The following is a 13,710-nucleotide window of genomic DNA, read 5'->3' on the forward strand; positions in this document are numbered from 1 at the left end:
GTAATCGACTATGCTAATATATACAAATATTTGAGTTACTTATTGTCTTGTTTTAATTCAACACCAATATCTCTCCATGCCACCATCTTCTCACCACATTTTTATAGTCTGGATGAGCCATATCAAAAAGAAAAACATACTTCTTAGCTTCCTCTATTAGTTTCTCGGTATCCATTTTGTTGTGAATATCGCTGACCGTCGCGTTCGAACTGTGTTCCAATACAAACTGAAGCGGCCTGGCGCCGGCCGACGCGACAGGCCGCTCTTTGTTTGCCGTGGATGATGCAATACTGCTAAACACAGTTGCAAATTCAGGTTGCAGAGTTAAGCCGCGTTCTGTCCGGCGAGACCTTAAAAGAACTCGGCACCACTGAAAATGAGATCGATGACATCTGTATCAATATTTTAAAAAATTAACTAAATATTTTGTACTAAAATTTGTACGGCACTTTTTAAAATATTTCGCCATTAGATTGTAAACGGGGAATGCAATTTTAAGTATCTGCGTGCTTTTTTGGTATTTGCGTTCCATGAACTACTTTTTACGGTTTTCGAAAAAGTCGAAGTGCCGGAATTTTGTCCCGCAGGAGTTCTTTTACGTGCCAGAAAATCTACCTATAGTACACGAGGCTGGCATGTTCGAGCTCCTTCAAATGCAGTACCAACGGACTGAGCCAAAATCGAACCTGTCAAGCTGGGATCAGATGTGTCAGGTTCTTTTGGACCCTTGTGGACATCTGGAATGCCGGAGAGATGTTCTTTATATATACTACATGTGAACCAATTATTCTTAAAGTAATTTATCTATAATAATAATAATAATAATAATAATAATAATAATAATAATAATAATAATGCTGTGCGGTGTACATTTGGCTGTGAAAAATGAAATTATTCCCAGATAATTAATATAGAATAGAAAAACAATTGTAGAAGTTCTTCCTTCTACCGCTAGATGTCTACAGTTGAACCATTACTGTTTGAATTGAAAACACTTGAAGTAAGATCTTCGCAGTGGTCGTGACATTGTGAGTTTAAATTTGAAAAAAGAAATACATTACGAGGCCGTTTAATGAATCGTTGATTCATTTGATCAAGTGGCATTGTTTTAAACATTGTTGTTGTTTAATAAAACAGCTGTTTGCTGCATTGTTGTGGTGAGAGTGAGTAACAGGGGCGGAAAAAATAGACCGTTCCCTCAGTTATCCCTACTTCGTTGTGAGTTGGTCTCACAGTCTTGTATTAATACATGGAGTGGAACTTCCCAAACACAATAGTGCTTTGGTAGTGTCTAGTGTGTGTGGGAAATGACGTCCGATGTGAGCAGTATGGCTGACAGAGAACAACAACGTAAACATGGTACAAAAATTCAAGAATGCATACAAGGTACGTCTGTATTTCATTTTCCTTGGGTGAACAATGTCATCGACTATTACTTTTCATCTCCGCTCTATCAGAAGCATAAGTTGACAGTCATGCTGCGTGTGACGTTGGGGCGCGAGTGAGAATTTCTTGAGAGTTGTAGGGTTAGTTAATTGTATCATATGTCGTTTTTAGTAATGCACATAAGATGATTTATTTTAGTTTCCCTGCCCATATCAGTATGTTCAGATTTAATCCCAGTTACTGTAGTCGTATAGCTGTGTCAGCTGTATTGAATTACGTTCAAATCTATAGGTTATACTGTGGGTGGTTAAGTGTTTTATCACTATTCTACCTACGAATATCTGCTGAATTTAATATTCTTCCAACTGAAAATACGCACGCTTTTAAAACATAATTATCGCGTATAGGTCATGTAGTTCTTTCCTTGCGAGGTGTGAAATTGTCATGAGGTTAGGCCTATAATATTTGTAGAGTAGGCTAGTTTGATGTACGCTAACTTAGCAGTCAACTGACCTATGTCCAGCTGATGTTTATATCAGTTTTCAGGCCATTGCTAATGAAGTCCTTACCAATATGTAATTTGCTTGTGACTGAAGAAAGTATCGCATGACAATTTTAACTTCCATTAATGTTGTGCATTTTTACAGGAAAGTGAGTAAAATTTACCTGTAAAAAAAAAAAAAAAATACACGTTGCCTGTGATTTCATTTTCTTTGTGAAGTCTGTGTTCCTGTTTTGTAGGTTATGGTTACCTGTGGAATAGAACGAAATAAAATGGGGACGATTAATATGTTGGGTAGTGACAATTTTCGGCTAATGCTTCTAAAACTACATGCAATGTTTGTACCTCACATTGAGCGTAAAATATTTGAATCCTTTCCTTTTACTAAAAATGGTTAAAATGCATACTAGTCGTTTATTTTTCCCTCCGATCTTTATTTTGGCTGTTTAAAACTATCAAGAAGATGTTTCTCAAATTTTAATTTATTTTCTGTCAACAAAAGTATATTATGAGGGCCTCTCTTAGGATGTGGATGTAGCTGTGGTTGGCAGGATGGGAATATGGTCTTGATGAGATTTTGGGTTCAGAATGTAAATTATGCATACAATTTGTGAGAAAAGGGCTCTTTTGTCACCTTGAAAATATGATCAAAAACTAAAGAAACAGGATATTGCTCCCTACCCACATCTTCGTTCATTACTGGTGACTTTTGTTCCTCCTGTTAGCAATGCTTTGGTAGGTAGGCTTAGTAGTGATGAAATTTTCAATTTTTCCCATCAGAACATGCAGACTAGGGTCACAATAATTTGAGTGATTTGTGGCCAGAAAGCTGGTCATTAGCAGAATGAAGCTACAATCAGTTTTTAAAAGTTACAGTTATTGATCAATCAGTTAGTCACCATTGGTCTGCTTTTAGGACTGTCACTCATATGGCAGATTCCCTATCAATTGTTTAACCATTCCTTCCTTAAATGATTCCAGAGAAGTTAAAAAATTATGAAACATCTCCCTTAAATTATTCCAATCCCTAATTCCTCTTCCTGTAAACAAATATTTGCCCAATTTGTTCTCTTGACCCATATGCTGAAACTATATTCTTAATTGGGGTATTACACACCCCCTCCTTTACTTCCTTACTATAACCCTTAACTATGGTCTACCCTCATAACCATGAGAAGAGATCTGTAACCTTTCTTTAAAACCTCATTAATGTGATTACATTAATGATGATGTTTCCTCATATTAACACCTTGCTACTTTCAGCAGTCTCCATGAAGTACTTTCATTCCATCAATACAGTAATTAAAACTGGAGGGGACTTTTCTTGTGAAACATACAATCTGACTTTTCACCCTGTTTACCAGCATACCCTCATGTTATTAGGACTGGTTTCTTCTGTGGCACTACAATCCATGGTGAACCTTGGCCTCTTCTGAGGTTCTGCCATCCGACTCATTTGCATGCTGCAGTCCTCTGGTTACAACCACCCTTCTTGTGTCCAGAATTTGTGCTAGATCGCAGTCGGGTGATCATTCTGGGTTTTCCCTCAATATTTTGTAAGTTGATATTTTATCGGGGAATGGTTGTTAGCCCAGCCCCCAACTTGGAGGATCAAGGTATTCCATTTAACTGGGATTGTCACCATCTATGTATATTTTTAATAGAAAATATTGCTTTAGAGGAAGATTAATGAAAAGATTTTAGTTGTGTTCTCCATGTGATCTCACAGGAAAATGCCTTTAAGATCAGGAGCTTCCAGCCATGAGGATCCCTAGAAGTGGTCCAGTAGTGTACTGATATATTATTCTGTTCCTCTATTCCTTAATCATTCAGTGTTCCCCTTTCAGTGAAAAGGAACTTTTGAAAGTCTTCAGTTTCCATAACTTCTATAAGTGTACTGCTGTTCAGAATGGACAAGTTTACAGTCTCAACTTCATTGAGGATACAAGGAGCCAATCTTCAATCCAGAAGATTTGATACCCAACTCACTTGGCAAATGTTAGCCAACAGGTTACATTATTCAAAAGAGAATGATGAACGTGAAGCTGTAAACTTGTGTTCAGGAGATAGTTTTTGAACTGTACTCTTGGCAGCCCTGAAGTGTGGGTTTCTAATTTTTACACCAGAAAAATGCTGGGGCCCTACCTTAAAGCCTTTTCCACCGTTGTTGGAAATGTTTACACTCCAGTACAGGTAACAAAAAAAAAAAGTATCGTGGTTGCACAATACAACATGCGCCTATTTATTGATAAGTTGTGAATTTGCCTCTGGTCATTAGGTAGGAGAGAAAGTTTGTGATCCAAGCGAGTTGGCTGTGTGGTGAGGTTCATGTAGTTGTGTGCTTGTACTTGGGAGATGGTGGGTTCTAATCCTACCATCGGCAGTCCTGAAGAGGGTTTTCCTTTTTTCTCATGGTTTCCAGTTTTCACACCAGGCAGATGCTGGGGATGTACCTTAATTAAGGCCACAGCCACTACCTTCCCAATCCTAGGCCTTCCTTGCATTGCCAATACCTTCAATGTGTTGGTGTGATATTAAACCACTAGCAAAAGAAAAATTAGGTGAAGACTGACAGAGGAAAGGATTATCCTGCACATTTCCATCCTGAACTGTGTTTCATGCAGATTTTGTGAAATAGATAAAAGAATGCTCGATAATAAGGGCATGTAATTTTTTTTTTGAGAATATACTCTGGAGTTTTTTGTACTTATTCTCTGTGCTATAGCACAATTTATTATTGTCATGCACATGTAATGTTATATGCACAGTGATATAGGTTAGCAGGTGAGACATCCAAACATGCACAGGATGGGAAAGGAGCTTAAATTACCCCTCCACTTAATAACTCCATGTGAGGATGGTCAAAAAGAGGGGTCAATGAAGAAACATGTTCCTATAGGCTGAACACATGTGGCTTGTTTGTCATGTGTGCGTGCACGCACGCACGCGCACACACACACACACTCTCTCTCTCTCTCTCTCTCTCTCTCTCTCGTGGCCGTGCATTGTTTGGGTCGTGGCCTGCTTGCTGTCTTATACTTAGGATGATGTGTGAGAATTCTCTCTTAATGGAATGGTTTAACTTATTGGAACCTAGATTTGAATTCCATTGAATGTCTCTAGGATAATATTGGGAAAACATTCCTCTTGCATTAGCTAGATACTTTTACAGGATCGGAAAGTCATCCTCCAGAAGAGGATGGTTGCCTAGTTGTGCTTCCTCTTAAAATGGTAATCATCATCACTTTATCCTCCAGCACCATTTTTATTATACATATGCCTGAGATATTGGAAGATGTAAATATTGCCATCTTGTACAGGTTGAAAATTAGTCTTGCTAAGTGCAGTTACCTGATGGAAAATGTTAGAAGCATCAAGTATTACTGGTGAGTTTGCTGTAAGAGTAGTGAGGAAGTTTAAATCACTCATACTTGTTATTCCTGCACAATTTGACCACATGGTATAATTGTTTATTACGTAACTTAACTGGAGTTAGAATTCATAACAATGTTAAAGCCTTAAAATAATAAATACGCATTGTCGTATAAATTTAAATAATTTTTGAGGTGTGCAATCCTTTATGCCAATCTGAAATGTCTTAAGGTAAATTTCATGATCAATATTTTTAAAATTTGTTCATTTGTGGACATTTTACATGGAAGATACCATTTAAATGTTAGTATAAATTAGGCATGTTGACGCACTGACACCACCTTTCTGAATGCTTGGTATGTACCGGTCTATACTAATAATAATAATTTTGTGTGGTAATTTCTAGCCGAATGCAGCCCTTGTAAGGCAGACCCTACAATGAGGGTGGGTGGCATCTGCCATGTGTAGGTAACTGCATGTTATTGTGGTGGGGGATAGTGTTATGTGTGGTGTGTGAGTTGCAGGGATGTTGGGGGCAGCACAAACACCCAGCCCCCTAGGCAGTGGAATTAACCAATCAAGGTTAAAATCCCCGACCTGGCTGGGAATCGAACCTGGGACCCTCTGAACCGGAGGCCAGTATGCCGACCATTCAGCCAATGCGTCGGACACCAATCTATACTAATACCATGAGAGAAGGTGTTTGTGCATGGAGGGTGATCTCAGGAACCACTCAACTGATCTCCATACTTCATTCATAGAAAGCTTATCTCTTCCAGATTATTTTAGATTATATATGATTCAGCTAGCTTATCTGGGGGAGCAAATCATTAAAATAAAAGGCAAGGCAAGTCGACAAAGTTAAAAGTGAATACGTTGCCTGAACTCTTATAGATACATTAAAATGATAACTTATGGGTTACATTTAGCCTATAGCTCTTGATGAAATCAACAAAAATGTTTGGGAGAGCATATGTTTATCTTCAATGGATGACTTGAAATAAGCGCTTTTATGGTCACTGATTTTATGATTCATCAAACAGCTAAGTGAATGTACCTATATCATAACAAATCTTCAAGATCTTATGAATATGAACGACACATTAAGCAAAAGAATTTCGTAACCGTTGGTAATGATGCTGCAATATGTCTTTTCGATCAGTAGTATCCACTCTATCTTGAAGGTCCTTTCTTAAGACTGTACTTTATTATACCCAATATCAGCTACCTGTTTTGTTAATAACTTTTTATTATAATGCAGTATTTTATGAGATATTAAAGTGCAGATGCTAGAAGGGAGGAAAAATATAAGAGACTTCCCTTTTTCGAATGCTTTTACTTATTTTTGTTTGGCTGTAATCAGCTGTTGACTTGTGGGACAGGAATGCCTAGGAGTGGGCTACTGTGACTATATTGATTCAGTGCGGCCAGGTTGGTTCAATTTCTGATTGGCCGCACCTGGAGTTGCACTCGAACGGCTGTTTTCCTCTCTAGCACTGTACTGTAAACATGTTGCTTTAATGGTTGTAGTAGGCAGAGTTAGTGAAAATGCTGGGTGGTACCATCAGCTGGAGAAGATTAAAAGTATTTCCCAGGAACCCAATTTGAAAGAAGCAATGGGCTGCTGTTGTTAAAAGAGAAGGGTGGTCTGCTGATGCATCACGCATGCATGTGTATGAAGCAAACCCATGATATTTCAGGTTTTTTAAAGATAATCTAAGTACCCACAATGTAATTTGCTGAAATGACCGACGTATTATTTTATTTCACTAGGCACACTTTGAGCTGCTTATGAGAAGATAGAAAGAAAAATTCTGAAATGTAATGATGTTCTCACAATTTTCTCTCATCAAGAGCCTCCGAAAAGAAGGATGCCTCTCATCACTCGTAAACCATGCAGTCAAAAAGAAAAATGAAATGCAGGAATGGAGAATACACCAGGTTGTAACCTACCAGCATTGCAGTGATAGGTACCGATGAGAATGCTCTCATTTTTAACTCAACAGTTGTTTCACCGAGCAAGCCTTCAACAGCAAGTTGCAACCTGCCTCATTCAAATTTCAGTTTGTATGAGAAATTGAATTGTTATCTAACTATAATATATACTGAAGTCTCAGATCAACTCTATTCACATTCAAAAGTTTTTGGTATCTACTGTAAAGTGAAGGAATGAAATTTCTGCAATTTCGGTACCTGACTGTCATAATTTATTGAACATATTCATAATGATGTACGCTGTAAATTATTTAGGCTCAAAATTAATTTGCAAATAAAGGGAAGTAAAACTTGCTTTAGCAGCAAATCTGTGGCAACACACACACACACACCTGTAATCTAAATTATGTTCCAATACACTGGGATGACCAGAATTCTTTTGACAGACTACATATATTAATGTGGAAGACCCAAAATATTTTGGTAAATCAATGGGAATATTGGGGAATTTTGTCAAATGCACCTGCTTAACTTTGACTGCATAACTATAAATGGCATCAATCAATCATTTTATACTGATCTGCATTTAGGGCAGTCACCCAGGTGGCAGATTCCTTATCTGTTGTTTTCCTAGCCTTTTCTTAAATGATTTAAATGACATTGGAAATTTATTGAACATCTCCCTTGGTAAGTTATTCCAATCCCTAACTCCCCTTCCTATAAATGAATATTTGCTCCAATTTGTCCTCTTGTATTCCAACTTTATCTTCATATTGTGATCTTTCCTACTTTTAAAGACGCCACTCAAACTTATTCGTCTACTAATGTCATTCCACGCCATTTCTCTGCTGACAGCTCGCAACATAACATTCTAGTGTTATTGAATACATACCATTCAGTCGAGCAGCTCGTCTCCTTTCTCCCAGTTCTTTCCAGCCCAAACTTTGCAACATTTTTGTAACACTACTCTTTTGTTGGAAATCACCCAGAACAAATCGAGCTGCTTTTCTTTGGATCTTTTCCAGTTCTTGAATCAAGTAATCCTGGTGAGGGTCCCATATACTGGAACCATAATCTAGTTGGGGTCTTACCAGAGACTTATAAGCCCTCTCCTTTACATCCTTACAACAACCCCTAAACATCCTCATAACCATGTGCAGAGATCTGTATCCTTTATTTACAATCCCATTTATGTGATTACCCCAAAGATCTTTCCTTATATTAACACCCAGATACTTACAATGATCCCCGAAAGGAACTTTCACCCCATCAACACGGTAATTAAAACTCAAGAGGACTTTTCCTCTTTGTGAAACTCACAACCTGACTTTTAACCCTGTTTATCAACATACCATTGGCTGCAGTCCATCTCACAACACTATCGAGGTCATTTTGCAGTTGCTCACAATCTTGTAACTTATTTATTACTCTATATAGAATATCATCATCTGCAAAAAGCCTTACCTCTGATTCCACTCCTTTACTCATATCATTTATATATATAAGAAAACATAAAGGTCCAATAATACTGCCTTGAGGAATTCCCCTCTTAATTATTGCAGGGTCAGATAGAGGTTTGCCTACTTTAATTCTCTGGGATCTATTTTCTAGAAATATACAAACCCATTGAGTCACTCTTTTGTCTAGTCCAATTTCACTCATTTTTGCCAGGGTAGTCTTCCATGATCCACCCTATCAAATGCTTTAGACAGGTCAATCGTGATACAGTCCATTTGACCTCCAAAATATCTGCTATATCTTGCTGGAATCCTACAAGTTGAGCTTCAGTGGAATAACCTTTCCTAAAACCAAATTGCCTTCTATCAAACCAGTTATTAATGTAATCAGAAAGAATGCCTTCCCAAAGTTTACATACAATGCGTGTCAAACTTGCTGGCCTGTAATTTTCAGCTTTATGTTTATCACCCTTTCCTTTATACACAGGGGCTACTATAGCGACTCTCCATTCATTTGGTATAGCTCCTTCAACCAAACAATCAGATAAGTACTTCAGATATGGTACTATATCCCAACCCATTGTCTTTAGTATATCCCCGGAAATCTTATCAATTCCAGCTGCTTTTCCAGTTTTCAACTTTTGTATCTTATTGTAAATATCATTGTTATCATATGTACAGTATGTCACTTTCCTATTCATACGCAACCCATTTTGTTATAAAGAGTTCTATGTGCCTGTATATTTATGGAAATTATTGATTTATAGTTGTGTCAAAAACATATCAGATGTAAGGCTTTCCAGGCGTTTGCTCTATTAACGAGCGTTTTGTCTTAGGTCTGACACTAGACTCATCCAAAGATGAATTAAAACGAGTGGTGACCCAAGAATGGTACAGTGTCAGCCATGAAACGTGAGCGAGGCGAGTAAATTCCATGCAGCGTAGGTGTCAAGCTGTCATTAAAGCCAAGGGTTACTCCACAAAGTACTAGGATTGGTGCTATGCTTCATTTCATTCATATGTTTAGTTCAAGAACTGGCATCTGTATGAATAACAATGTTCGGTTCTTCAATCTGACAAAACTAATTTTGAATAAATAAATTTATAAACTACCCAAAAAAACGCATGGTTACAGAATTAAACATTATTATTATTATTATTATTATTATTACTCTATAACATTTCAGGAATTGGTAGAGGAGTCGACACGGTTTTTAACAAGTGATATATAATAATAATAATAATAATAATAATAATAATAATAATAATTTAATATTAACTTGTTTCTTTTTCAAGAAGTTCCAAGAAAATACATGGTATTCCACGGGTAAAGTATGTAACTGTCATTGCTATTGGTGGTTAAAGATGCTCTTCATATTCAAATGATGATGATGATAATAATAATAATAATAATAATAATAATGATGTTGGCATATGGTCGTGAAAACAAAAATAATAATTAATCAACGGATTCCTGTATTCTGGTATTTGTAGTTCAAGTCTCCAGGATGCTTTGTACTTTGCAACATTCATCTACCTGCATTTAAGGGAAGGAAAGAAACTTTTCTAAAAAGTATTTAGTTTCAAATATGTATCTGTTTCAGTTACAGTTCAGTCATCATTGATTTGCATTTAGGGCTGTTACCCAGGTGACAGATTGCCTATCACTTCTTTACCTAATCAGTTCTTAAATTATTTCAAAGAAGAGAAATTTATCAAACTTCTGCCTTGTTATATTATTCCAATCTTTATTTCCTCCTCCTCCTTTCATGACATTCCTTCTCGATCTTTTCTCATTTTGATGGTCATCTTGACCATTTTTCTTGCCGATGTTCCTGATGAGCTCACGGTTTTTCGACGTAAATCATGACAAAAACACCACCATCGCCAGTTAACACCACTGAACAATATTTCCCTGTTAGCGATGCTGGGCGTTGAGATGGGCTAAGCAATAAAAATCTAAATTCATGAATATTTCTGTTATAAGTCACATGGTAAAACTCTGCAAGACATGATCAGAAATTGAAGTTTTGTTATGTAGTGTTTTTTAATCGATAGGACCACTAATAACATTTGATATTTTAGAATTACATTTTAGACCTTATCCTAAAGTATCATTTCCCTCAGCGCAGTGGCAGTTTCTGGTATAGCGCAATGGCGCAATGAACCGCCAGTTTATATCAAATTTTATTCAGCTACTTAATATTCATAACTCCCTTGTCAATCTCGAAGCTCTTGCTTAGCTCATCTATCCGTAATATACTCATACTGGCTTTCAATTCATGTGCACTGCGCACGTTCCGTGGCTGGATACTTGTCTGGAATGAACCCCCTTCGAAGGCGCTCTCTCCGTCCGTACCTGGGCGAAGGGAGTGGCGAGGTGCGGGGGGACATCGGCCGGCACGTAGACAAGACCAGGATATCGCAGAAACAGATATCCGTGGTTTACGCATGCGCAATATGCCACTCTCTCTAGTCGTGTTGTCGGGGGTGTTGGGGCAAGGTAGACTGACCTTGTGTTGGGGTATGTGCCTGCCATCTGTTGCCCTTACAGGAATTCAACTACGTAGTAGAAAATAGTGCACATAATTAGTGCTAGTGTTGAAGAGCATCATTACTGCCAGCAGTCACATTAAACTGCCAAATTCCAATTGATGTATTTTCCCAAATTTTGTCTTCTTTGGAATAATTACTTTTTGGAGAGAAAATTAACTTAAAAATCACCGAGGCAAAGAGTAGCAGGAATGTAATACCAAAGAAAACGCTAATTGCCTAGCCACAGGAGTTCTTAAAATTAAGTTACGAACATTGCGAACATACATCCCTAAAGTTTACTGTTTTTCAAGTGTGATGCTAGCGTTTACAACAGTTTGCAGTAGTTATAATAATTCGTAATATTGTACGCTGTGCAAGCGTGTGTGTGTTTTTCTGCACTGTTGTACCGTTCAGAAACTTAATTTTTAGGACATAAAGAAGTTACAATATTTTCTCCGTGTGTGTATTTTTGTGCACTGTAGTTGCGTCCATAATTTTTGTTCCTGGGAAAGGTAAGGAGCTACATAATGAGTTTGAACAGTGATATGATACTTAAGAAGACAACCTCTCCGTCTCTCTCTCTCGAGCGTAAACTTAAGATTAAGGATGCCGGACGCCCAATGCCTGATCTTGATATAACGAGGCATCCTAAAAGTAAAAGTAATGAAATCGTGCGTAAATTCAGATTGGATTTATACCGTATAAAATAATCGAGTGGATCTGTGGGTGCGAAATTACTAACATGTTGATTTGTTTTCCTTTTTTATGATTCATGAGTGATGAAAGCGAAGGGACTTGGACCAAAGTCGGAGTGGTAGATATAGGATATCTGTCCAAAAAATAATAATAAAGAAACGCAGAAGTTCTAAATCTCATATGCTTGCCCAGTTACAATTCGATCTCCTGGGAAGACACGATAACCGTCAGTAATTTGACTGTGGAAAGAGACAACGACCAAGTACGGAAAATTCGTTATGTGCTGTGTAAAGTATGTGGCGCGTTTGAGATGGCATTGCGTGGACATGACGAAACAAGTGAATCATCGAATCCTGGCATATTTCGAGGCCTCGCCAATTTTAATTCTGAAATTGACGTTGCATTCAGAGACCATCTGTCCAAAGCTACTGTTTCCAAAGGCACCTCGAAAGACATTCAGAATGATTTGCTTTCGTGCATGTATGAAATCTGTCGTGAGAAAAAAAGATCACCACAGCGCACTTCATTTCGGTAATCGCAGATGAGACCACCGATATATCAACTAAAGCACAATTTGTTATCATTCTTCCCAACGGTAAGCCAGTTGAAAGATTCTGGGGTTTCCTCTAACCTCTAGTCATGATGCTAAGACAATAGCAGTGTGTTTAAAATTTTATTTGAGTGAAGTTGTGGATAGTAGAGATAAGTTGATTTCACAAGGTTACAATGGAGCAAATGTAATGAGTGGTCACCATTCAGGGTGCAAGTTCTCATCAGGGAAGATTTTAGGCATGCACATTATGTGCACCGTTATGCCCATTCTCTGAACTTAGTCATGGCACAGGTGACAGGGGGGAGAGGAGATATTGAGGGGGGGGGGATATTTCCTTCTGTTGAACCCCCAGTGACGAAAGTCACGCGCCGCCACTGCTTCAGCGTGAATAAAGTTATTTGTAGCCTAGACTGTTTTGTCTTATTCCCCAACTTTATATCCTACAGATTTTCATTAAATTATGTTCAGCCATTTTCTCGTGGCTTTGATGTTGACTAAGCCACAATAATCAAAATTCATGAATATATTGGTTATCATAGCTGGTACTATAAAAGTGTATAAAAATTATACACAATTATAACAAATATATGATGCAAGTTATATTTATACATACTACATACATCATTGAATTGATGGACATTCCATTAATTCTTATAATTGAGAATATTTGTCAGTACTGTTCATAATGAAGTTCATATCTTACGATAAAAGTGCATAAGATGTAACTGATCCTAAGTTGTATTATCTATAACTATTGTTATGGAGCGTTTATCGATGGGACCAGTAATAACACAGATATTTGAGAATTAAATTTTAGGCCTTCCCCTAAGCTACCATTTCACCTGCGAGAATAAAATGATTTATAACCTAAGATTGTAGTGCCTAATTCCCAGACTTTGCATACCAAAGTTCATTAAATTCTGTCCAGCCATTTTCTCATGATACGCATAAATTCTTTTTTTAATTCTGAGCGATGTTCATACAAAGCTCTTGCTTTATATATGTATGTGCGTTAGAGGGTTAGTCATATTGATAAATAGTTTGAAAATAAATCATTTGATATCTCGCACCATTGTCATTTTATAAGCTGCTGAAGTTAGCCAGTCAGATTGCTTCGCAGGCGAAATGAAATCATTTATGTCTTATACGTTTTTCCGTACTGGCTATGAAGAGATATTCATGAATTTCGATTTTTGTTGCTAAGTCCATATCAATGCCGAGCCACAAGAAAATGATTGAATAGAATTTAATGAAAATTGGTATGTAAAGCCTTT

General features: G+C 37.4%; 1 protein-coding gene across 1 annotated transcript in view; it reads left to right on the plus strand.

Annotated features, from left to right (window-relative positions):
• The first annotated feature begins 1,000 nt into the window (after window positions 1-1,000).
• Window positions 1,001-13,710, plus strand: part of atl (atlastin GTPase) — a 412,469-nt gene continuing 399,759 nt past the window's right edge. Inside the window, exon 1 of the mRNA XM_067140332.2 lies at window positions 1,001-1,386. Within this exon, the coding sequence (XP_066996433.1) occupies window positions 1,308-1,386 (79 nt within the window). The 5' untranslated portion in view covers window positions 1,001-1,307. The remainder of the gene's footprint in view (window positions 1,387-13,710) is intronic.

The sequence above is a fragment of the Anabrus simplex genome, chromosome 2 (genome assembly GCF_040414725.1).
Source record: "Anabrus simplex isolate iqAnaSimp1 chromosome 2, ASM4041472v1, whole genome shotgun sequence".
Classification (NCBI taxonomy): domain Eukaryota; kingdom Metazoa; phylum Arthropoda; class Insecta; order Orthoptera; family Tettigoniidae; genus Anabrus; species Anabrus simplex.